We start from the raw sequence: 27,108 nt of genomic DNA on the forward strand, positions 1-27,108 counted from the left end.
AAAAAGGAAAACATACCGTACACTGCAGCGGCGAGAGACAGCCGCAGAGCCAATGGCAGCGATCCGGCTTGGGGCCGAGCCGGGCGCCGTGCTGCATGCAACGGCCTGCTGCCTAGAATCGATCCAGCCAGCGCAGCGCGCAGCAACTTGTCAACGGCAGAGCCAGAGGAAATTCTGAAGAACAAAATGGTGTTTTTACAGCGATTTCGTTCATTTCTACCAAATGCAGCCATGAGAGTTGGTGTCAGATATTGTTCATCTGGTAAGAATATGTACCGTACGGTATACAAGGCAGATGGCGACTCACTAGTATTTGCTGGAAACTTTTTACTCACTGACTAAAACTAAGTTACTCAGTGAGCATGCTGAGTCGACTCTTGAGACTGATCTTAGACTGCGTGGTGAATGACTGTGTTTTGATAATGTGTTTGCTTAATTTTTTTGATCCAGATCGAATCTAAATAAATGCTTGATTTTTGGCTCAACAGTCAGTTTTTATGGCCAAATCGTGGTTTTGGGAACCACTCGTTGATTTGTATACGCGCACTTGTGTACAAAGTAAATGGAGGTGGAAATATTAAATAGGGAACCGTGCGTGTGACTGAATAAAAAGCGCTGCTGTATGAAGTGAACGGTGGTTCCCAATATCACGATGATGCCGTTTTTATGAGACTGCCTTGGCCCCAAACTAGGCCCTATCTGTTTTAGTAATTTCAATGAATAGAGTCTAGATGAGACTAGGCCTAGACAGACCACTCTAGGCGACACCGCAATACTTACCCGTGTTAAGAAACTGAGACTCCACTCACGCGCATTTGGGCAGCCCTAGCTTAGAACTAAGCTTTCTTTCCGTAAAAAATCTTTATTCTTATGATTCAATAAATGTTAATGAATATATAATTACTCTTAAATCGGTACTCACCGGTTCTTTTCTTGAATTTTCTGCCAAATTCCCACGCTTCTGGCTTCAATTCTGCGATGGATTCTGTTGCCATAGACAGCTACACATGCAACTCTATTTATAAATGGAGCGCCCCTTACGAGAGTTGTTAATGCCGCGGAAAAATTGTTAGGCATTTTGGCCTGTGGTCAAGGCGTTCTTTTGTTCTATTTTTTTATAGGTATGAGATCGAAATCACAGCGACTATTCACACTGTTCCATAATGATTCCGAAAGGTGCAGCACCCCCCACCCACATGGGCGCAAATCCCAGGGGGACACTTCCCCCTAACCCAAAATAGTAGGGGCACATTATCAAATGTCCCCCTACTATTTTTGTTCTTTTATATATGATGGAAAGAAATAGGCCTACATCATTTAAATCGAAGTAAATCATGTATTTTGGACGAGACGACCTTCTTTTGGGGGTGATAAACCTTCCTTTTTTTTGTTAGTTTGTTTTTGTTTTTTTTTGCCTGTTTTCCAGCCCCTGGTCCCCTACCTTAGATTTCCACCCTTGCCTCCCACTACTCTTGATATTGTTTGCGAATCTGTTTTGTAAATTAAAGGGGAATTTCACCCTGATAAAAAGATGATGAAAATATGAGAAAAATCATTTCAAAATATCGATGAAGGTGTTATTTGACAAAAAATGGAGTTGATAGAATTTAGAATGCTTGATTTATTGTGACGTCTATAACGAGCAGTTGCTCTATCCTAAATATAAAATGCCCAAATTTCCCATTTTTAATGGTCCGTAACGACCCACTTTTTTCTTTTTGATAACAAGTATGAATTGATATAGGCCTACTAAAATGTACCATAAAAATCATTATCATGTATTTCTTGACATTTCATTTACTTTTTTACCATAATAATAGCTGCTTGCAAAGGCCTACGCCGTCACAAAAAAACCCGGGGGGCCGGGGGGGGGGCACTTACATTGACGAGTGGATACCATGCGCGACCAAAAAAAAACGTAAAAAGGATGTCCTTTTCACGATAGGGCACGTTACCTACATAACGTGATAAGGGTGTCAAAAACACAAAAATAACGAAAAAAGGGTATCTATTAATTCGCTAGGAAAACCGTCGTGTTTAGGGTCTAATTTGCGGGGATGATAAAACAAAATCAAAATGTTTTATAAAGGATGTCCTTTTTGCTCCAACACTTCGTGTTTAGAGTCCGATTTGCGCGAGGTGTAGAAGGTGGGGTCGTACTAAACCAAATAAGGTAAAGCCGACGACCGAAGGACCCGTAACAATAAAACATTCCTGTACTTGTTTAGGGGTTCATTTCAGGGAATATTTGCCAAGAGTATCGTTTTGTTTCCAATACTTGTTAAGGGTAGGGTTTCACACGCCAATACTTGTTAAGGGGTGCATTTTCAGAATATGGAAATTACGTGTTTAGGGTGCTTTTCGAGACCCCATGGTCGCGCATGGTATCCACTCGTGAATGGAAGTGGCCCCCCCCCCCCCGGGCAAAAAAAAAATCTTACCTTTGAAAAAGATTGGTGGGGGATGGATTTTCCTCGAACGCATACCAATTTTTTTCTGCTATTTTCATAATAAACTTTAAATGAATTCAACTTTGCACTACTTAATTTTTTCAAAGACAAAATAACAAAATTACATCTCGTCATCATCATCATCACCACTATCATTAGCATCACCATCATCATCACCACAACCGTCACCACAACCATCATCATCACCAAGATAATTTTCATCATCGTCATTGCCATCATCATCTTTTTTTTTCTTTATTTTTTCCCCATCCCTTCTTTTTTTTTCTTCCAATATTCCTCCTTTTTTTTAGAGCGGCACACCGTCATGCTCCCTCACTGATTATCCGCCTCTATATGCTTGGTGTTGTATAAATTGGCGGATACCTGAATGAAATACTGAAGAGAAAATAAGGAAAGGGAAAAAGTAAGAAGAAAAAGAAGATGAGGAGAAGAAAAAAAGAAAGCCAAACAAATGAAACAAAACAATGTCAAAATTTCGTAATAAAGTCTTCTACATGTACGTCAGTTTAATAATGATGTTTTCATTGAAATGAGAACAAAAAAAGAATTGAAACCATAGGCGGCGGAAGCGGGGACGTTCCCCCCTAAATTTGTTGTTGACCTTTTTTTTTTGCTTGTCAATTTATTTTCCTACGTCCCCCCTAAAATGTTTGGGTTGAGAGCCTTTTTTTTTGCTTGTCAAAATTTGTTAGGTTGTCCCCTCCTAAAATTTGGGGCTTCCGCCGCCAATGATTGAAACAGGACTACATTATAATATAGTGTAAAGAAATAGAGGGAAGCTCCGAGACAATAAAAAGGTTGAAAAAGAAAAAAATGTGAAAACACAAAGCTCTCACAACATGAGCATAATAACAAATAATAACAAATAAGCGAGGACAAGTAGCTGAGGGACCCCCCCCCCCAACTCTCTCTCTAGTTATCTATCTATCTATCCGACTCGATTATATAAGAGAAGAATTTACTAATCAAAATATTATGAGCAAAAAGCACGAGCTGATATTTTTTATGAATATTCAAAACTGATAGAGAGACGCAATCGAATTATTCGATTGCGACAAAATTGATGATCTGAGAATTTATTGTTTTTAGGAATTCATTAAAAGCATAAAGTTGATCAGCATTAAAATATGGCAGGCGCAACGCATGAGCTAAAGCTTTATAGGCATACACCGATAAAAAATTTTAAGTATTTTTGGTAATCATGAAAAAAATTGATATTTCATGAAAGAAAGCTCAAATCCCGAGGAGGAATATTCTTATGAATTGACTTTAAAAAAAACTGTGGTAAGCCCCATTTAATATTTGATTATAAGTCGAATAAAACAGTAAAAGCTGACAAACGTTCGCGTGATATTTGGCAACCTCCCCCCAAAAAAAATAAATAAATAAATAAAAAATAAAAAAAAGTTTTTAACTATAACTAATGATCGAAGGTAATTTTGTCTCGCGTAGAACTGGACAAATGAAAAAAAGATTGTCACTAAAAAAATGAAGGTAATTTTGACCCACGTAAAATTTGGCGAGCCCCCCCCCCAAAAAAAAAGGAAAAAAGGTTTTAACAAGCAAAAAAAGGCTAAAAAGGAGAAAGAAGAGACAAGAATAATTATGAACGAAATATCCCCATTACAAATAATGCTGTGATCATCATAAAGGAGGGGTCGCATAACTAGTATGAACAACGTATTTAATTCCAAAATATTTACTACAAATCTCAATAGGGGGATCGGGCAGAAATGCCCACCCCCACCCCCCCCCCCCCCCCCCCCCCCCCCCGATCCGCCACTGATTCCAATCAATAATGACATTTATCTGCAATACTGATACTTTGGAATCAAGATACTGAAGATTGATACGCTTTACATAAATTATGAACGTCTGACAAAAAGATAATCTACCGATCACCTGACCGATCAGCTGACCAGTTCGCGTATCACTTCGGAGTTGATCACTCGTCGCAGCTGTGTGGAACGCTCACCGAAAATCAACAAAAAGGGCCTGAAATGTAAGTTTAATGATAATATATTTTAATTTGAACTACTTAATTAATACTTTTAATGTCTCCCCAACAAATGAAAGTCATATCAAGTAACTCCAATTTGTATTAAGGCGTACATTTACCAAAGTCTTGGGTTGGAAATCAGAACAGCATTGTCTAACCCATATTTTTGGGTAATGTCGCCTATGAGGTCCATACATGTTAATGTTTGGACCTCATTGGTACTAGGAGTGAGACAGACTAACTTTAGCCTAGGCCTAGGCCTTGTTCAGTCAAATTTTAAAGATTTTAGACAGCTGGCAGCCGTCTGTTTCGAGGAGGTTTTACACATATTGTTATTTTTTTAATTTCTCCTCGTACACAGACGGCTCACTATCATGCAGACACCATTAGGGGTCTTACAATGCAAAATCCCATGTCGGGGCTCATCGAATTTTGTCTTTATTTCATTAAAGTATATAAAAAGAACTGTACCAAAATACAGATTATTATTCTGTTTTGGCCTGAAATGCACCAAAACAGGGAAAAAAACTTAAAAGGGGAAAAAACAGTGACTTACTTCGGCTGTCACGCAACTTCACTTCCCTGTTTTATCCGAACTTATGGCCATCGAGGCCCCTGTACAGATCGAGCTAGAACTTCGGTCTCTGTATTGGTGAGTGAAGCCAATGGAGTTCAGCAGAACAACCAACATAACAGAGACCAAAGCTTGGTCTGGAGGGATTTATCCTAAATTAAATTTCCTAATGCTATTTAGAATTATTAATAGACCCCCTCTCTAGCATGTCTAAAAGTGTGATTCTAAAGTTTACGCTTGGAGATCTATGTGGGCTAGATTCTTAAAGATATGCCATAATATTACATAATGTAGATCTAGGGATCCTCTAAGAGAAAAAAAGAAAAAGAAATATTTGAATTTTACTTTTTATAATAATTTTTTTTCAAAGAAAACAAATGTGAATAGTATTATAATATTTATGATGGCGAAAATTGACTGGTTGCCAAATAAAAAGTAGACCCCCCCAAAAAAAAAAAAAACATCCTTGGAAAAGTTTTAGTTGATTAAAATTGATATTGTTGCTGTGAGTAGTCTAGGTGTATGTCAGTGGATTCTATTACTGAACACTTTACAAATTCAATCATAGGTCTATCAAACAATTTTGTGTTTAATTCATCAAACTTATGATGAGGTGACCATAATTTGTGCACATTTTGAAAATTATCATGTAGTTTATTTTCAATCAAAAATTTCACACAGTTCACACAAAATTAATCAAAATCATGAATACCAAATGGAAGGCAAGATCCCAAAGTCAAATTTGTTTGATGGAATTATAAAGTAGGTCAATGGTTTAGCTGGTGTCGCGATCTCAAAATTCCATGATAATTGGCTATGTGCACTTGGCTGAAAAAGTATCATAAAAAGCTGTGACCTTGATTTGGGCATCGTTTTGCAAAGAATTAGAAAAAAAATCAAGCAGACAAAGGTAAGATAATTGTATCAGATGGAAAGTAAAATGCCATAAATTCGTTTGGTATCACATTTTTTTGAGACCTCTGCTTGCAAACTGGCGATTTCTCAAAGCTTGTCGATAAGTTCAGATTTTCTTGGAGCGGACGTAAAAATTGCCGATGTTTTGCCAATATTTTCATTAATTGAGACCCTACCTTCAAGAAAATTATCGGACTGGGTAATTTTGGGTCGCTTTTTCTGTTGGTGATAGTATCAGTACCGGTATTTCAAGATTTTGATTAGATATTGAGATATTCGACCATGCGCAAAATAAGGTATCGCGAGAATTAAGGTCACAGCAACATACATAAATACCTACAAAAATATAGATGTAAAATTTTGCCAAGATCATTCTTTCTTGTGATATCACCTTCCGATCACACCCCTTCACATGTGAAATATTTTGGTCACTTGAAAAGGTTATGGTATTACGGAATGTGTGTTTTTTGTGGGAAAAGTTTTACCATTTACAAAATCACTGATTGGCTATTTCGACCATATTTTATTGTTTTGAGAAAATAAGGACTTTGAAAGTGAGCTTTGGCCCTTTTTCATCGTCTTTCTATTCAAATTCCTTTGGAAGGATTTGCAAAGTTTTAAGTGTATTGAAATTATTTTTTGATGCGTTAGGAAATAAAAGGCTGGTTGGTAATATAATCACTATATATTCTTAAGAGAAATTGTGCCAAACAATGCCATCATAATCAAATTTCTGCTAAAAAAAAACAATGAAGCCTTGTTAGGGAACTATTAGGCAATTAAGAGACTAAAACCCACCAGTATGTATTAACCCATGAGTCTCATGCTCTATGACGTAGACGGCCAACAAGTTATACAAGCTCAATTTAGAAAGTGAATGAAATGTTATTTTAAAGATGTTTTAGAGTGTGTACTGTGTGTTGCATAAACATAATCAAGAGCTCCTTGTGTTATATAGGGGAAGGTCACCCTGAGTTTTAATAAATGCAGATAAACTAGAGAAAAAATAATGGTGAGTTTTGATGAAAATCTGTCAAAGAATTTAACAGAGCTATGAAGTTTTTAAACTTAAGTTGCTTTTGTGACATTTAAACAAGCATCTCTACTGTATGTCATGTCAAATAAAATGCATTATATATAAAAAGAGAATCAGTGATTTTATTTGTATATTGGATTTTTCTTACCCGTTTCTATATGAAAAGTATTCATATTCACCATGCTCCATTGAAAAATTGGAAGATTTAATGAAAATCTGTTGTAGAAAACAGTTATGATATTGAAACTTTTGGTTTGGCGATGTTACAGACGAACAGCTCCTCCATATTTCATGTGATAGGCCTATAAATTCTCAAAAAATAAAATTTTGTTACAAAATTGAAAGTGAATTTATTTGTAGGGTGGTATATTTAGAAGCATCATTTTAATGCCCAATTCTATAAGAGAATTTTTTCCATCATGTTCATTACATAATTGCAATTTATAGAGATAGGCCTGCAGTGAGTGACTTGCATATGATGCCATAAAAAACTTCTAAATGTCTTTGATTTGATTTTATTTGATGTATTTATTTACCAACAATACTCACATGTTTACAGGTATATGAAACGAATTGCATAGTAGTTTAATACACATGCACATACAACATTTGGTAAATGGGACTAGAAAATAGCACAAGTGCTAGTGGAGTCTGGCCCCACATATATTAAAAATGCACATTTAAGAAGAACAAAACAAAATTTATTACAATATACTCCTTATTAAAGTTTCTTAATTGCAGTAATTACAAGTAGGCCAATATATAGAGTACTTGTAGGTACATGTAGTGTAATTTCTTATTCTTTGCTGAATTTTCATCATACCTTCAATATTTTTTTCTCTAAATTTTCTGCTTTAATCAAAACAAACTTATCAGGGTGAACTTCCCCTTTAAGACTGTCATCAACTGGACTCACTCAACGCAAACAGGGTTGTGGACTGCAAATGATAAGGGCCAGATCAGAATCTCAGAGTCTGCCTTGATCTGGAGTTGAGAGTGAGGTTTCGCCATTTTTTGGCAGAGACTACAATTGTGGTGTTCCAACAAAGCTGGCAACAGTTTGTTGAAGTTGAAGACCCCATTGGAAGTGTAAACTGATTTTGAAAAAGTTATACCAAGTGAAAGCTAATAAGCTCTGGGTTTTTTTCAATTCGAATAAACATTTATTTTCTTCCATATTGCAAATTTCTACATTTTTTGAAAACATATTATTCTACAAACTTAAAGGAGAATAAAACTTTTGGAACAAGATAGCTTGTGTGAAAACAAAAAAATCAAAGAAACAGATCAACAAAATTTTGAGAAAAATCAGACAAATAATGAGAATGTTATGAGCATTTGAATATTGCGATCACTAATGCTATGGAGATCTTCAAATTGACAATGTGACAAAGATGTGTGATGTCACTTGTGAACAACTCTCCCCATTGCTTTAGTATATATTTCACTCTATTATCACATCTATCAGTAGATCATGTGTTATTTCTATAGGAGGGCATGTAATACAGATTTTTAAAGGATACATCTGGATAAAGAGTTTGTATCACAATAAGAAAAAGCAAAAAGAGACATTTTGAGGGTATTTAATAGTCCATCAAAGGGAAAGATGTTCATATGTGACATCACACATCCTTGTCGCATTGCCAATGGGATGATCTCCATGACATTAGTGATTGCAATATTCAAATGCTCGTAACTTTCTCACTATTTGTCTGATTTATCTCAAACTTTCTTTGTTCTTTGATTTTTCCGTTTCGACCTTTTGAAAGGGAAAAGCAAAAAATATTGAAAGCGAAAAGCGCACATGATCTTGGACAGCATTGCGCATTTAGCCAGAGGGCTGTACGCGCATTGTCACCTTATTCAATGAAATCGCATTGTAACGTCACCTAAAGCCTTGCAATGATACATTTTGTATGGTATGTCTTGTGTGCAACGGTACGAATGTGTGACATTCAGCCTCCCATTTGATCGCGTACAACAAGCTAAGTAGGCATTGTACAATAAAAGATGAAAACAACACAATCTTGCATAAACTAATTCAAATAATGCGTCAAGTTACAGAATGCAACTTTTTATGGAAGGTCGACCTATGCTGAGTCTACCGTACGGTGTACTGTTTTCATCATCAACATTAGTTTATCATTCATTATAATTGTCATGATTTCTCTATACATATGCTTCAGATTGAAGTTAAAGAATACTGGGTTCACTTTATTGAATTGAATAAGTAAGTTTTCAGAGTTGTTTTGAATTTGTCTCCTGAATCAATCGTTTATGATAATTTTTTTCACTCATGATAGGATCTTTGAGGAGGGTGGAGGTCGAGAGAGAGGATAAGATATGTCTGATAGGGATCAACAGACCTGACGTTAGGAATGCAGTCGACCCAGAGACGGCCAAACAGCTACAGGTGGCATTCTGTCGCTTCGAGGAGGACCCTGAACTGAGTGTCGCTGTCTTACATGGGAAAGGTATTAAAATATAAAACTATTTCGTGATTACAATTTGCGCTTGAGCAGATGAAGGTCGATGGCTGTAAACCGGAACAGGGCTTTTAAGATCACTGGCATGAGCATGATTATATAGGTTACATTTATTTTTTATATTTGTAATCCGATTTAAAGAATAAAAACAAATTGTTCATTTATATTCATTACTTGGCAACAGATCAAGTACGAGCCAATTATCTTAAAACAGAGATGCCAACTAGTTCTGATTTTCAGTATTACTGAAAAATAATGATGGTTTTATAGTACTGATATCTGAAGTTTCAGTTTTATGTGTAATCATATGGTATTTCTTTGAAAATACTGATTTCCTCACCAAAATACTGATTTTAATCTTTTCAAGATACTGAAATGTTCCTGTTCAGGTTGGCAGCTCTGTTAAAGGGTAATTCCATAAAATATGTATGTCCAACCCCATGTATGTGAGACCTCCATGAAATTTTCTGTCTCTGATTTCTGGTTCTTACGACAGTCTTTATTGCTTTGATGGAGTGAAGTAAAACTTGAGAAAAATGGGGTCAGATGTACCAAAAACTTGACCTTTTTATGGAATTGCCCTGAAGATGATGTAAACTTATCAATCAGTGAGGAATAGCAAACTTTTCAACGTTGCATTCAGTAACAAAGTCGTAGACCACAAAAGGGCTATTCCATCTTCATGGACGATGAAATCACGCGGCTGAGGCATCAGTAAAAATTTCATCTCAACTCTGCTTGCCAAAACTTCAAGAAAATGGAATTTGTACCTGATATCTTCAACATCAATTAATTCAGTATGATTGGTGTACGAGTAAGAAGTGTATTGATAGAATCTGAGGAGCTGCTCTTTCATATTTTATTACATTTGAAATAATATTCTAAAATCTCTTAATATCAAACCTCGAAATTGGATAACCTTTTTTTTATACACTGTAATACCAAACTGCTCTTATGATGTTACAGTAATGTCATCTTAGCATTGTCATTTCTCTCTCAGGTGGAAATTTCTGTGCAGGATGGGACTTAAAAAATTTAGCGAAACAAGACCCGGAAACAGTTGCTGATTCCCTACAGCCAGGTCCTATGGTAAAGAGACTTTTGAATTTACAGCATTATTGGTAAATTATTAGAATATCCATTTTGTCACCAGCTTGCAGGAGGGCATTATGGTTTACACGAACATGTATCCCTGTTCAGTGTTGGTCAGGTAGAACTCTCATGCGTATTAACTTTTCAGGTAGTGTGCGCTTAAGCTACCGACAGGTACACCGGAATTAAAATCACATCGTGTGCAACCTACCCGCTTTCTCTCAGCCAAGTAACAAATTGGTCTTTCTTAATATACTCCAGTCATTCCAGATTTAAAAACAATTTACAGATATGTAGCATTTTATCTGTCAACCCTTTGACTATGGAATTTTGTAATTTCTAATAGGCTGTGTACACAGACTATCAGACTATTAGGCAACTAGTTAATGGAGCTTTGCATGCAATTCAAGATAGCAGCATTCTACTATATGATCCACCCAAAACTTTTATTGATTTTTGTATTTTCATGTATGCAACTCTGTGTGAAAGTCTTTTAAAAATATAGATAGTGCGGGTAGGGATTTCATATTTTGTTGATTTATTATGTTATGATATTTACTCTGTACATGTATTTAGAAGATAAGTAGCAGGATAAGAAATATTTGTGAATGAAAACCATTTTTTCTAGGGCCCTACTGCCATGCAGTTCAGTAAGCCCGTGATTGGAGCCGTGAGCGGCTACGCTGTTGCTGGAGGGATGGAGTTAGCTCTTATCTGTGATCTGAGAGTAGCGGAGAAGAGTTCAATCATGGGCGTCTTCAATAGAAGATTCGGTAAGGAGTTCTCTTTAATTATTAATTATTCACAGAATTCTCATGAATATTTTCTAAAAATGAATATTTTCTAAAAATTCTTAAATTTTTATGTTTTTTATGGTGATATTGTTTAGAAATTACCTACGTGGTTTTATTATGGTTTGAATCCATCATCATGAATATTTCATTATAGGTTAGCTGTTTATGCAGCACAATGAAGCAGTCTGATGAAAAAATATTTTTTCAATTATTTTCTTAATTATAATGGCATACCACCATCGGTATGTATCAGATCACATGACCAGAAAAAAAGAGCAAAAATTAAAAGGAGGTGAGAGAGAAAGAGGGATAAATGATATGTTACTCCCCCCCTCCCCCTTACCCACCTCTAACTCAATTGGGTCCTCAATGTCATTTGAATATATCCTTTTCATTAACAAATTATTGTTGTTTTCTTTTAGGCGTTCCCCTTATTGATGGCTGTACAGTCAGACTACCAAAGATAGTTGGTCTGTCACGAGCCCTGGACCTGATCTTGACTGGCCGACCGGTAGATGCTGATGAGGCTCTTGGTATGGGACTTGTCAACAGAGTAGTACCAGATGGACAAGGTAATTTACACTGGGAGTAATTTCATGAAGGCCTAGCGTCCTCTGGCAAGGCGTCAGTCCACACTCTGCCACTCTCCACCCAGGTGTTTATTGGGTACCCGGTAGGATGCAAAAGCCTAGATGTAGCTTGCCTCACAATTTGGCTTGAAATTTTTTTGTTTGAATGCTCCCCAGGGAGGTGAGAAAACAATACAGACCATATTCTGTGCAGACAGAAGTAGATAGAAGACAGTACAATACAGTAGAAGTAGACAGAAGTATTCTGTGCAGACAGGAGTAGTTTGTGTTAATGTCAGTGATTTTAAGATTTAAGTGACCAGTACTGTGCCTCCATTTCCTGTTATAATTGATTAAAAAATCAGAGCCAAAATCTTTTACATTGTTTCTTCTTTTTTTGCGTCTATTTGCTTTGTTTGAATTTCCATTCTCACCTTTGCTCTCGATATACAGGAGAGAATGCAAGTCAGTCATTTTGAGCATCTCTTTATTCAGCGCCATTTTGAGATATTGTGGTATCTGTTATATTTTCATTTAAAATAGCTTTAACTGAAGCCAAGAAACTTGCCAAGCTCTTGACTACATTCCCAGACCAAAGAGCCATGCTAGGAGACAGACACGCTACACTACGCAATACTTATGATAGTCAGGGTTTCGAGGAGGCCATCAAATACGAGTTTGAAAGAGGTGAGTTAAATACCGGTACAATGTACATGTATATAGCATGGTTACTAATTGACTGTTTACAAACATGAAAAAACATGTTATTCTATTTCATCATAGACTTCTTTTCTTTTTTTCTACCCATCGGTTTCTAACAATTTCTTAAAGGAATGGTTTCATTCAATAACAAACATAATATTTAATTTTTTGCACCAAACCTACCCCCTACCCAGCACATATGTGCACGATGCACACAATGAATGGAAAGTTAATGCATATCGCCATCTTGGCTTTTTATACCACAAGAACTGCAGGCTCGGAATTAGAAGGTGACTTTGGGCCACATTATTCAAATCGGCGACAGTCTCGAAACTAGGTCATATCGTTTTTCGAATTATCAATGCCATAACGAATCGATAGATATGAAATTTATTTACTCATGTGTAATGAGTAAAACCAAGCCCTCTTCCCCAGCATCGCGCATCCTTCCGAGTTACGAAGGTGCTCTTGTTCATTTTAACATTTTGTTACTTCAAAGCATATAATCATAACTTGATCCTTCCACCCCATCCTAAATAATGGTTGTTCATATTATTCAGGTCATTAATCACAATTTATTAACAATTACAAGTATTACATTCAATTTTTTTCTGCTATTGAGCTTTTAATATACCCTTGTTGTAGGTCCCCTAGGGTGTGTGTCATTGTGAGTGGGCATGGACCAACACACCCAAAATCTCACAGAATTATGCAGATTCTGCGGTATCAAGATTCCGCGGAGAGCAAAGAAGTTTCCTTTGTTGAATTACCCTGAACAAATTGACCAGATAATCAAAATAAATATTGTAAATGATGAAAGAGATGTACATCCCCCCCCCCCCCTACTTTGCATGTGTCAAAAATGCAGATGTGCCATAAATACTGATAAAAAAAAAATGGAGAGCTGAAAACAGGAAGCTTGGATCTGGGTGGTTCGATGTACAAACGCCTGGGCCCTGTTTCATAAAACTTGTTACAATAACAACTTTGCAATAACAGTTAAAAGCTACTGAAATCCTTCTTTCTGATTGGCTGATGGTAAATTTGTTATAGAAATTGTGCATTTGTTACTATAACAAGTCTTTATGAAACAGAACCCTGATGTGTCTATCCCATACAATTTTGGCAACAGTGCATGAAGTCGGATGTGTACTTGATGTCTTTGTATTATTTCAAGGAGTTCTTTGAATTTGGGAATTGGTGTAGTCTCCCTTATAGTAGCTGGGAGTTTATTCCATTGAGGGATTGTTCTTGGGTATAGAGATTGCTGGTAGCATCTCTTATTTCCTCTTATATGGTGGTAAACAAACTTCTTTGAAGAGTGCCTTATTGTTGGCTTGCTCAGAGCCATGTTGATTCTCAAGAGATGTGTAATGTTACTGGGAATTATACCTTGAGTTTCCTTGTAGATAATCAATAGGCTGATTTTGGATCTTCTTTCTTTAAGGCTTGCCCATCCCAGGCGTTTCATCATTCTTGTGATGCTAGCAGTCCTGCTGTGCTCTTTGCATGCGAATCTTGCAGCATGTCTTTGGACTATCTCCATGACTTGTTTGCTCTGTTGGCAAGGATCCCAGACAGCATGACAATACCAGGAGAGGAGTGTGGTGTAAGCTATGGCTTTTGTGTGTCACAGCCACACAGATTTCTCCTTGGGAGACAGAGCTGACGGTTGGCTTTGTTGGTTATTTGGTTTACAGGTTTGTGCATTGTCCAGGATAGGTCTGATGCTAACTTGATGCCAAGATATATATATGATGGTCAACTTTACTTAGGAAGGATGTTTTGTGAGAATAAAGCGAACAAGTGACTGTTTGGACTACCCCTTCAAAGAAAGAAGTAAAAATCAACTTTTAGCGGCCAATCGGGAAAAAACATGAGTAAATTTTCGGACCCCCCTATTGGCGAAAGTTGAATCCGACCCTGTGTAGTATTAATTTGCAAACAAATTATAAATCTTACAACAAGAATTGTTATTAAGAAAGGCTTATGAATAATCATTAATCAATTTTGATTTCAATGTAAAACGGAGAGCCGGATATGGGACTTCACACACCACCATGTCCAATGGAAAATAAAGACTGATAGATACGGGCGCCTAGGAGGCTGGGATTCTAGAAATCCTGTACTTTCTGAATAATTGTCTTGTGGTCTTCCAAAGTTTCTAGTACAAACTTTAAGTCATAACTTTAAAGTCATATCATATTTTGGTGCCACTGGATGATGCGAAAATTGTCATAGTAATGCTTCAAATATACACACTCAGGCTTTCTTTCCCTCTCTGCTTACCAAATTGCCACCCACCATTCGGCTGACTATATTAAAACTTCACTATTTCTCCAGATTAGGTACCTGGTGAAGCTATGTTGCGATCAATCAAGCAATAGTCTCATTGTCCAAATATCATAGTACCCAGTTGTACACAAGACTGGTCTTTATAGGTCGCCAACGCACAGTGTTGCACGACCTCCAGCCAACTACATGAGACTACATAGTCTTGCCAACTCTCGCATCAAGACCTGCAACAATCGCACGGCTAGTTGTACAATCTGATGCTAGTGAATCAATCGCATAAGATGCAACCCGTCACAACCTCTTTGGGTTCATGCAATGGCCTACAATGATTACAAGAGCTCGCAAGACACGTAGTGATCGATTGTGCAACACCAGGAAAAAAACGGTCGCAAACTGATCAGCGATCAATTGTAAAGGGCATTTAGGGATCCAAATGGCATCAGTCCATTGTCCGTCCGTCCGTTACAAATGTCTTATGACACATAACTTGGCAATTATTGGTCCAATTACAACCGAACTTGGGTGATAAATGCAATAGTTTTGCCATCATGTTGTGTTGCTGTCAGCGGTAACATGGATGATGAGGTCAAAGGTCATTGGAGGTCCCATTCTTACAGGTTTCTGTTTCTCTTTTAACAAAGTGTCATTTCAGGTAAAACATTAATGTTTACCTGCAAGACTCTAATATGAAACCCTCTCACTTTTTGCAACTAAACATGGGTTGTGGAAGAAATTGAGGGACCTGTCTGTAATGCTGCCATTAGAGGTAACATTGTTAGGTTATGGTCGTTTGAAGTCCCCTTTTAATTTTACCTGAAATCCTTTCTTGTGTAATCAAACTTGGTTAGGGATGTACTTGAGGAAAACTTCATGTTATATAGTCGTGGGTAGACAAGACACAATGTGACTATTGCCTTGTTTCAAGTTCAAACCAAAATCGATTGGCTATCTGTCCCATGGATAGGATGTTAAATTGAGGCCCCATGTAATGGAGACACCACCTTTGCACAATAGGTTCCCACTGCAGTAATCTTGCATTAGTAGGAGGAATCCTGATGGAAATGGACCACCTGCAAGCTCCCTATCAGTTATATTGAGAGGAGATTCAGTTCGCTTTTGGCTTCCAAAGCAAAGGTGGTGCCAAACACATAAAAGTGATAATGATGATAATAATATTTATGATGATAATATGGATGCACATGTAAAGAAAATATGTCAATCAGTATACTATAATATTCATAATGTTAACAGCATTAGGAAAGTCCTTGACCATAAGTCTGCTGCTATGCTTATACACTCATTTGTACTATCTCGATTAGATGTTGGAAATGCTCTTTTTTTTAATATATCCTCACGCAATGTTAATAAACTTCAGTATGCTCAGAATACAGCTGCCAGGGTTTTTACTGGTACGTCAAAATATCAACACATCTCACCAATTCTCCAAAATTTACATTGGTTGCCAATCTGGAAGCATATAGAATTTAACTTGGAAAGTGTTAAATGGTTTGGCACCAAAATATCTACAAGACCTTGTCACGCCTTATGCACCAGCTAGAAGCCTGAGATCATCACACCAGCAACTTCTTAAGACTCCCAAGACACGTGTAGCATATGGTGCATGAGCTTTCTCTGCCTCAGCACCTTCTCTCTGGAATAATTTCAAATTTCAACCTTCAAATCCAAACTGAAATCTTATCTTTTCTAACAGTATTTATTGGCACTTTGACACTCATCCAAACTTTCTCATTCTTTCTTTTCTTGTGCGCCTCGGAATAGAATATTTCTAGATAGATGGCGCTATATAAATGCCTATTATTATAATGGTGATGTTGTTGATGATGATAATGATAATTATCATAATTTTTCTACACCTTCCATTCTGCTTCCCCCTCTAATGTGGCTCAGGTATCGGTGTCCTCGCTAAGGAATCAGTTAAAGGAGCTGGAAGATTTGCTGATGGACAGGGTAGGAAAGGCTCCTATGAGGACTTCAAGAGCAAATTATGAACTCCAGGTCTCCACTCTTGCATACATGTAAATCTTGTAAGTTTTAACAATCTCCACATTTTAACCTTTTGATGATAGTGAAAATAAATTGGCTATACTAATTCTCATTTCCCCAGCATAGCCACTTCAGCTATCATGAACTATTCCCCCTGCAGGCTCTGTATAACATATTATTTCCTTCTTTCTGAAACGTTGATTGCCTTCACAAGGAGGCAACAGGTCCCATTAATAAGTCTTTGGTATGACTCTGCCACAAATAAGTAAGTTCCCCTGAATGGTCAATCTGGTCAAAAATGTTTGCTCAATGCAACCCAGCATATTCTTCTGAAGACAGGAAGCAATCTTTATTTTTATCACAAAAGAAACCAACCATGTTACTCTACAGTGCGTATCAAAAAAAAGTTTACACTTAGAAATATTCCTGTAAAATTATATATTTGTAATATCCTGAAGATTTTTCCACATTTTAGCATTGATACAGATCCATTCAAGCAAATGAAGTTATAACTGTCGAAAAATATTTCCGCTTGAGTGAGCACCACTTACTTTTGAAATGTTGGTGAAAAATGATTTGCGCAGAACTTTGAAATAGTTATGGGAATAAAAGTAGACCTTAATCATGAAGAACACGTGGAATTTAGCTATTAAAATTGATTTGAAGATATCTTACATTTTTAAACTTGTTTCCTTGTTCAAAACACTTCGAAGAGTGCATTGCGCCCACCCCACTCCCCCACACACCGAGTCCATCATGACGATATTTGCTTTACACTGAGCTGTGATTTACATGAAATGGCTTAGGCTTGATTTTCATATTGTTAATCATTGCCAAACTTGGGGAAAGTGTGGAGAAACAAGTATTAAAAATGAAAAATGAAATGTAAAGCCACTTTAAATGATAAAAACTTAGTGAAAAGTGCTGGAGATGGCTGATATAAACTTTATTTCAGATTCAGTTATGTCCTCAGATCCAGCTGGCACAAAAAGGGTAAAGGTTGTGCTTACTAAGTGTTAAAATTTCAAATTTGGGCGGCAAAATTGTTACAAAATGCTTGAATGTATCTGTTTTATTTCAATTGGCTAAAATTGCTAGGGAAATTTATGAGAAATGCTTCGCAGGGTAAGTTTGATTTCGCCCTTTCCCCTTGACACAGCGTGAAAACAAGCATTTCTGCGCAAACAGATTTCTGTGAGCTTTACAAAAATGGACAGTGCTCACTCAAGTGTAACATTCTGTCAAAACTTTTACTTTCATTTGATAGATGAGACCCAAACCCATAATTATATGTGAAAAAATTACCCACATGTTGCATATTTTTGAATTCCCAGGGCTTTTTCAAAGTGTAAACTTTTTTTGATATGCACTGTATATTTGTAAATAATGTATGTTTAAATTTGGAAAATACCAATCACTTAGATAAATGGGAAAGTGACCTAACTTTGAGTTTAAAAACAGTATTTAGTAGCCAGACCATTTTAAAATAATATATAGGGCAACATTGGATACCAAGATATGTTCATTTCAATTTATTCATTCACAGAAGAATTGCAACCAATGATTTTTCGTTCTGCATGTAATTCTTTTGTCAGTACGAAAACCAAGATCTTATGCACCTTTTTTTTTTGTTGTCCAGTTGTTGAAATATTTTGGAATTAAGTGAACAAATGGTTAGTCAATTTAAACATTCTTTGCCTATTTCTGTGAGTCAAAAGAAAAATAGTTTTATCAATACCATTACATTTTATGCAAATTTCTTTATGTATAAACAAAAATACAATGATAAAATGTTAGTCTTCAAACAAAAAGTCTTCACTAAAAATGAAATTATTTTTTTAGAAAAAGTAGAGCAAGCAATCGCAGTAAAACAAGGCAAACTTTGAGATCATCTTCATAAATGGAATCAATTGAACAAGTCTTATTGCTGAATTGTAACACATTTTCTACTAATGGATATGATTTATTATATTGCTGCTATTATTTATGAATATTGTGATTAGATTTTGAAGCAATAAAGTCTTTAATAAAAAAAAGTTCCCTGAATGAAAAATGAAAGATAGTGAAAAGAATTTTGGCAAAATATGATGGTAGAAGTATTTCACACTTGGTGATGAAATCCTGTGTAAAACTGCAATTGATCCTTTACATGTAAGTCATGCATGAGTCATACATTTACAGCAAAATTCATACTTTTCAAATTTCACAAGAAACATTTTGGGAATTCTGTTGTCAAATTCTTCTGGTGAGTGTTAAAGTGCTGGGCAGGGGCCACAAAACAATTTTGACAGGGGGAGGGAGTTACCGTACAAAAAATTACAATTCAATGGTCATTTTCACCTTTTGTATAGTTACTGAAAAAAGTAGGGGCTGAAGCCTCTAAGTTTTCGATTTTTTCCCCATTTTGTGTGCTGTGATGAGTGTTGTCGAAATTTACTGTTCACAAAATGCTTCAACAAGGTTTGGGCGATGTGACCAGGCCTTTAAGGAGGTATGCAGAATTATATCTAGTTTTTTTCTGCTGTTTCGTTCAAATGCTATAATAATCATAATAGGCATTTATATAGCGCCATCTATCTAAAATATTCTATTCCGAGGCGCACGTAAAAAAGAAAGAATGAGAGAGTTTGGATGAGTGTCAAAGTGCTAATAACTAATACTGTTAAAAAAGATAAGACTTCAGTTTAGATTTGAAGGTCTTCAGTGATGATATAACTCTTGAATTCAATGGCAAATTATTTTACTAAAGAGGAATTCACCTTTTTTGTTATGTGTATGCAAAGACATGTAGAATTGCAGATAATGCAAAGATCACTGGAGGTATTGATCAAAACTGACTACAGAGGGCGGTATTTGTCTTTCAGCACTTGGAGCCATTGATTACATTTCTTGTTGGATACAGTATGGTGGATACTGCTTTGTCAAACTTATAAAAAAAAACAATGATATTACATATGTGACCAGCGGCCCTAAATCCAAAAATAATTTGCTCAAAATTGATATTGCATTTATTTTATTGAGCTTGAATACTCACTTCTTAAACTTTAAATTGAATAACTTGTCAAAATCAATAAATAGTAACCCTCAATTGTAGTATGAGATTGAATGTAGAAGACATTCAGCGAAAGGTTCAATGAATAAGGAGAAAACAAGGTTTAGAGATTCATAAGATATACCCTCTGTGCAATCTCTATGAAACTACTAAGCTGTCCAGAAAACAAACACTTTTTTTAATCCTGTATCTCATCTTTTAATTACTTACCACTTCAAATTTGGCAGTATGAAAAAAAGAGTTACTCTTTCAGATAAGCTAATTTTCTATTTTTTTTTACCTTTTGAAGACCGAATTAATATTCTGGCTATCATTGTTAGTTTTGGGTAGCTGGTCATCTGGTATAAGATCCTATGAGATGAGACCAAGCAGTGGTCCTAGTGTATCTATAAAGTAGATCAAGTGACAAGTCACTTCGTATGTATGCCTGCATCAGTCATGCATGTATATACTAGAAGATTTCCCATCATTTCAGTTAGTGTCTGGTTATAATCCCACAATATGTGTTTATTGAGTATTAATTCTAATTGTTTGAGATTTCCCTTATTACTTTCCCTTGATTCAATATTGTTTTTATCTTTAAAATTCACATGTTCACTAAATGTGTATTATATTGTTTCAATATTATTGTTATTATTATTATCGTCATTATTATTAGTAGTAGTAGTAGTAGTAGTAGTATCATTGTTGTAGTTGTTGTTGTTGTTATTGTTATTATACACTGCTAGACATATTTCATTTGGGGGACCCCCCCCCCACCCCAATGAAAAATAAGAAGAAGAATAAAACTAAAAAATGTGGCCAGCACAAATCACACTGCTACAGATACACTCCAACTTTTTGTTGTAAAGTCCATGATTATCCTGAATCATGAAATCTGGAGGAGAGCTTTAGATACTTGATCTATAAATGATGGTCACAGAGGTCAAAGGTCACATTATTGGTCAAGTTATTGTTCAAGCCAGCATCGAGAACCACATTGTGGTTTAATGATTAGTGTTTATAAGCAAGGTCATGGATCTGCAGAACATAATCTTTTATCATTCTTTCACATTGATTATATTGATTTGAAATGCATTCATTGTCTGGTCAGTCCATGGTCATTTGATGTCCAAAGTATTTATGTACTGAATGAAGTGTTCACTGCACATTGTATGATCAAATGGTGTACACAACTCCAATCAGGATGAAAGCACCTTGGTGGTCCCGTTTCATAAAAACCTATTATAATACCATTTGACAATTTCTAAAACAAGTTTACTCTTAGCCAATCAAATTAAATGTTTTCAGTAGGGGACACCGGGATTAGTTGGAACATGGGGTAAGTTGAAACATTGTAATTTTCTTGTATTATCAATAACAATAAATTGAGGGCAGTTTTTGCTTAAATTTACTTTACAGGCGTTAAAGAAAATTACAATGTTTCAACTTACCCCATGTTCCAACTAACCCCTGTCTCCCTAGCTTTATTTTGCTTTTACAATTCCTTTTTTTTATAATTATAATGTTTTATGAAGTTGACCCTAGATCGATTGAATGGGGGTATGCATTGAAAGTATAATTTCTTATACATATGTAGTATACATGTACATGTAGTTATGGTTTATTGTAAACAACATGTTATTATACCTCACTACATGTATCTGTTACTGCTAATCTTTCAATGTGCTCTTTCTATTCTCACTTTTATCTCTCTTCTCTTTATTTAATCATTCTTTGTTACTGCCTTTCCTTACATAATTCAACTTTTTTTCTGCTATTACTAGTATCTCTCCCTCCGTCTCTCCCCTTGAATGCCCTCTGTCACTTTCTCTCTGTCTGTTCAATACATGATGGGTGAGAGTTCGTCTGCCCCCACCCCCCTCCCTCTCTCTTTCTCTCACTCCCTATCTTTTCTATATCCCCCTATCTCATCACATGTCTCCCCCATCTACATTTTTTCCTTTTCAAGAGCTTAATTAGACCTCTTGTTCCTCTTCTTCATATTGTCATTTGGGAGGTTTTTTAGCAATTCATTTCACTTTATGAAATACAGAATCTGTCATACTCTACTTTGAGATTTTTCGTATCCTTGGGGAATAAACAAATACCGATTTTGATTTTTGTTTTCTCTCTAATTGATTTTCAAGACAATATCTAGTACAGCCCACATGGATCAATGCCATGAATTATGAATTAAATCAAACAATTGATTTCAGCTCCGAGATGGAGGAGATTGAAAAGCTAATTCAATAACGATAATTTCATTATCTCTCTGCTTAGCAACAACTCAATTTTTACTGTTCCCCAACGATTTTATTGATTTCTGTGCAAACGGCGTATGAGACAGCTATGATTATGTGAAATTGTATTTCCCAGAATTTTATGTGTGCACTGTGCAGCCAATCTGTCATTTTTTTTTCTCATGGAGAACAAATCATATTGTTATGTTGTCGATTGTGGAATTTTGTATACAGGTAAACCATGAAAAAGAAAAAATAAAGACAATGAGAGCACATCGTAAATACATGTAGGTAATACATGTATACACATACAGGTCTATCATCTGTCTTTTATGAAGAAATAAGCTTCATTCAGGGGGGGGTCATGAAAAGTTGTTCTCAGCCAATCAGATGAAAGGGTTTATAGTAGCTTGTAACAAATGTCAGTTTCATGAAAGCTACCTAAGATATTAAGAAAATAAATAGATCATATTATTGAAACATGGTGAGACGAAAGCCCCCTCTGTAGCTATCAAATACTTATAATAATATGCATTATTAAATAAAGAAATTTCCACATTTGAGGAAAATAAACTCATGCTATGAACCATATTCTTTGTGAGGTCATGAACCATAATGATTTCATGACATTCTTTGCATAACTGGACAAGTATTTAATATTTCAATTTCTTCTTTTTTTTCTATTTAATGTATGTGATTGGACAATCAGCATTTTAAAACTTTCCCCACTCTGCTAAGGTACATCATATCCCGTTCAATTTGTATACAAAAAAATCTAATTCAGAATCAAGAAAATGCATGTCCATGGGCTCAGTCACAACTTGTTTCTTTTTTCCAGTTCCATTTTATATCACATATCTCTGTCAGGAGGCCCTCACACACAATTTGTACATTTTAGTAACACATGAATGTAATCTTAATAAAATGATCGATCCTTTTATCAGCTCATTGGTATCCTCACCTTAAGAATCTCAAGCATTGGCAGATGGAGGGGGGGGGGTATCTTGCCTGTGTCCCCCCCCCCTTGAGAGGCAAAAAAAAATTAGTGGAATATGTCATGTTTTAGTAGTGGAGAACTTTTCTGGTAAAAAATGCCCCTCCCTTCTCGAAAGTCCTGGAGCCGCCCCTGAACTGAACTAAGATATCCCAAGATTTGTTTAATATTGACTATTGAAGAATAATCTACCTTCTGTGATGTCACTGTAGCTCTGCAACCAATTCTTCCCAAAATCGGGAAGGAAGATTTGGGGTCTCACTTTTTACACCATATTTCAAGAAACTTAAACTTTGTTTTAAAGTATTTCATCTCCTTTAATACAGCAATTCGCTTCTACAGACAGTTTCCTGTCAATCCATACCAAGCCAGAATTCATTTTCAATGTGTGTCTCTTTTAATGTACAGCCTTTCTCCCTCTGAGCACAAAGTCTCCCAGAAGAAACTCGGTGACTCAGAATCTTATGTGTGGAGAGAACATTTTGGGATATCAATTGTCAGTGTCTGGGCAATATCTATCGGCAACCATTCTTGACACATTACACGTCACTCCTGAAAAGCTGTTAGCCAGGCTACGTAGTTAACATTTCTGACATTTCTCTCTTATTCATGAAGCAGCGGATTGATCAGTTTTATGTCTGGGGCTCGTTAGGTGATGAACTTCTTTATTATTCAAGTGGATGTATGACATCCTATTGGCTTGGGCGGCATTAGGATGTTACATTATTGAGGATGATTACCAGGCCAGCCCCATGTCAACATCAGAGGTGTTTACTTCACATTCCACAGAGAGAGAACATTGATGTATAAATCAGGGGGAAAATGCCATAATTAGAGGATGTGTCAAGATTGCTAACACATTTGGAAAAAAATATATTTGTTACAGGCTCAAAATCTTTCTTTTTCACCTAAAAGGTGTCAGTTCGGGGTCAAGCTAATGAGCAGTTTTTCTCAAATAACCTTTAGTCTTGTTAGGATAAGCAATAACACATAAGGAGTAATGCCGAAAATTTGTTCACAAATTGTTATTACCTTTGGAAAAAAAATTATTATTACCTCCTATTAAAGCCTCTTTATTTACTATCTATTTTCCATGGCGGACGGCATTTGCATATTAATGAGTCAGATAGAAGAGGATCGAGGGTATTTGTATTCTAGTTCATCGTAACTTAAACATGAACCAGAATAGCCTAGTGGTTAAGTCGCTGCCCGGAAAGCAGTAGTTGACAGGTTCGAATCCCACTGGTTCCAATTTTTTCTGATTTCTGATTTTCATTACAGATCGAGCATGCGATATTAAACACATAGGAGTAATACCAAATATTTGTTCACAAAGCAATAACAACATTCAAGTGAAGATGTTGCTTAAGCTTTCCTGATATAACATTCTGTGGTTTTCAAATTCTTAGAAAGAAAGGCCAGCAACCCATCTTACAAAGAGCTGCAATAGAATTGAATCAAATATTCATATTACAATTGATTATAGCATATTTGTTAATTTTCGATTAATGATATGTCGAAAATAGTAAATATTATGTTTTTGTTCAGCTCATTACTGCCTTTTCAATATTATCACTCAATGTGCTTTTTCGACTTGCATCAACCATTTCTTTGTATAAAGATGTCATGGCGTATTATTGTTTCGATTCCTGTCTCTTAATGAGTGGCTCGTGGGTTCAAATTCTACTCTAAGCATCCACTTCCTTCAGCAAGCAATTCATCCATATATTGTGCTGCAGTCACCCAAGGTAAAATTTGCAGGAATAAATTCCTGCCAGGTATCCATTTACCATAAATGGGCACCGGGCAGGAATTTATTCCTTGAAATGCTGAGCAAATAAGAGCAGCTCTGCTAAAGCCTTGGTAATAAATTATGCTGTATATATTGTAGAGCGCCTAGAGATAAAAGAGGTTTTAAGTAAGTATAATTCTTTTATTTTCTCTCTTTTTTCAATTTTTCCTCTTAAATTCAGGTTCTTGATAAATTCAACTTTGATTGGCCCCATGCAGCTTACTTCAAAAATACACTCCCCGGTCAATGACCTATCAAAAGTTTGGGTCATCGACAATTACGTGAAAGCAGTCTACCAGAATTTTGGACCAGACAGATGTTTACCGATGCAAGGCCAGGCATGTTGAAAAATGAACGATCATCATCATCGCTATTATTTGGGGGAGATTTGCAAGACTTTGCATGGGTGGTCATGGGTGATAATTTTGAGACTCTGCAGCAATATCATTTAGAGGGATGATGGTAAATGTCCACAAAGACATTGTGGCAATGAACCAGGGGGTAGGAGTAGTTTGTCGTTTGCAATGTGTTTTTAGATGTAATGTATATTTCCATGTTGGCCCTCAAACATGAACAAAATAGGGAAAATATATATGGCCTACATAATGTACCCATATTAGAATTTCAATACAATTGAATATTTCTTATAACTCTAAAATTACAAAATATATCAAAACAATAACTATAAGTCTTGAGGTATTCATAGGTAAGATAAAGTAAAACGTACAGTAATATGTTTGATCGAGGTTTATATATATTCAGTTAAAGGCGATATTAGTTTCCAATGAAATAGCTGCACTTTATGTTCAATCAGGTTGTACATTGTATGTTGTATTTGGTTTGGATGAGAATGGATGGCTAGTGAGTTTTTAATCATCAATATTTTTTTTATCAAGTACGTTTTGAAACAATTGTAAGTACATGAAAAAGTATATTGTTTCAAGACCAAAATTGCCATGGCTCTCTTTTTTCTTTCTTTCTTTTTAAGAAGGTTGACATCTCAGGATTAAGATTTTAGGATGGTTCATATGTACACATTAGATTTCAAATTCAAGTACCTTAGAGTAGTTGTATCTTTAAAGGAATTTCAAAGGCATTTCATAATTGTTTGAAATTAGCTCAGGAACTCTAATGCAAAAAGACAGGGTGTATCCCGGCCATGAAGTATATTTGTTAATTATGATTTGTAATATTGTAAGGATCAGTATATTCATTCAAGTGTAGTTGATTATATGCGTTTATACTTTCTGGTCCAATGAATGGATTTACCCTAAGCTTTTATCGACCTTTCTCTGCCTTTGTCCCAAAGGGCTTTATATCATCATCGAACAGGACACCTCATTAATGTGGAATTTTCAAGCAGGGATCTGGGTCCCGTCTTACAAAGAGATGTGATCGATACGATGAACCTCAATTATATGGTAATCCATCTCTGTCATAATTTTTCCTACAGGAAATTTGCACAATGTCCTCTGGTAAACAATGAGAGATGCACTGATTTTCAAGAAAACGATGCATGTATGAATATGTATATCATATCTAGAAAAGATTTTGAACAAACATGCATTTAAGATGTTGATTGTAACAAGTTTTCCATGGTTGCAATCGATCTGATCAGTCACAACTCTTTGTAAGACGGGATCCTGGTCGAGGCTGATACTTCCAAGTCATGAGGCCACTGAAAATAAACCTTTTCCCATAGACTTTGTACAGGTGACTCTGGCCAAGGTCGGCAAAGTTTGGCCTCAAGGTCAACCTCGACTGCATCCCTGTTTTAAAGGTAACTGGGTTTAGCACTAGCATTCAGTTTGATTCTTGGATAAATTTTAACTTTTACCACATATTTATCTTGACTTTATTTGGTTGGTTTTTAGTCAATCATATTACACACCGAACAACCTGCAGTTTTTTTAGCCATATCGTAGCCCTTTGAAAAACGACCAAAAAATAGCGGTTTGTCCATTTATTTTACTTCTTAAGCTGTTGTACATGAAATGCCTACAAAATAGCAATTTATATCCATTTTGCACCGTACATTGCTATGTAATATCAACTTTAATACTGACCTTAGTATACAGTACACACACATTTACTGTAAATATAAATGGTAT

At 35.9% G+C, this 27,108-nt stretch overlaps 1 protein-coding gene across 2 annotated transcripts; it reads left to right on the forward strand.

The window, feature by feature from the left end:
* Positions 1-128: 128 nt before the first annotated feature.
* On the forward strand, positions 129-26,813 carry LOC121420203 (probable enoyl-CoA hydratase echA8). 2 transcript variants are annotated; one of them, XM_041614766.1, is made up of 8 exons: positions 129-262; positions 9,299-9,469; positions 10,482-10,570; positions 11,202-11,346; positions 11,790-11,939; positions 12,480-12,623; positions 16,842-16,978; positions 25,216-26,813. In XM_041614766.1, exons 1-7 carry the CDS (start codon positions 187-189, stop codon positions 16,940-16,942), a joined length of 876 nt encoding a protein of 291 aa, XP_041470700.1. In that variant the 5' UTR covers positions 129-186; the 3' UTR covers positions 16,943-16,978; positions 25,216-26,813. The 2 variants fall into 2 exon arrangements, with proteins under 2 accessions (XP_041470700.1, XP_041470692.1); XM_041614758.1 differs by having other exon boundaries at positions 25,179-25,218.
* Positions 26,814-27,108: the final 295 nt, after the last annotated feature.

Source organism: Lytechinus variegatus, chromosome 1 (assembly GCF_018143015.1).
Source record: "Lytechinus variegatus isolate NC3 chromosome 1, Lvar_3.0, whole genome shotgun sequence".
Classification (NCBI taxonomy): domain Eukaryota; kingdom Metazoa; phylum Echinodermata; class Echinoidea; order Temnopleuroida; family Toxopneustidae; genus Lytechinus; species Lytechinus variegatus.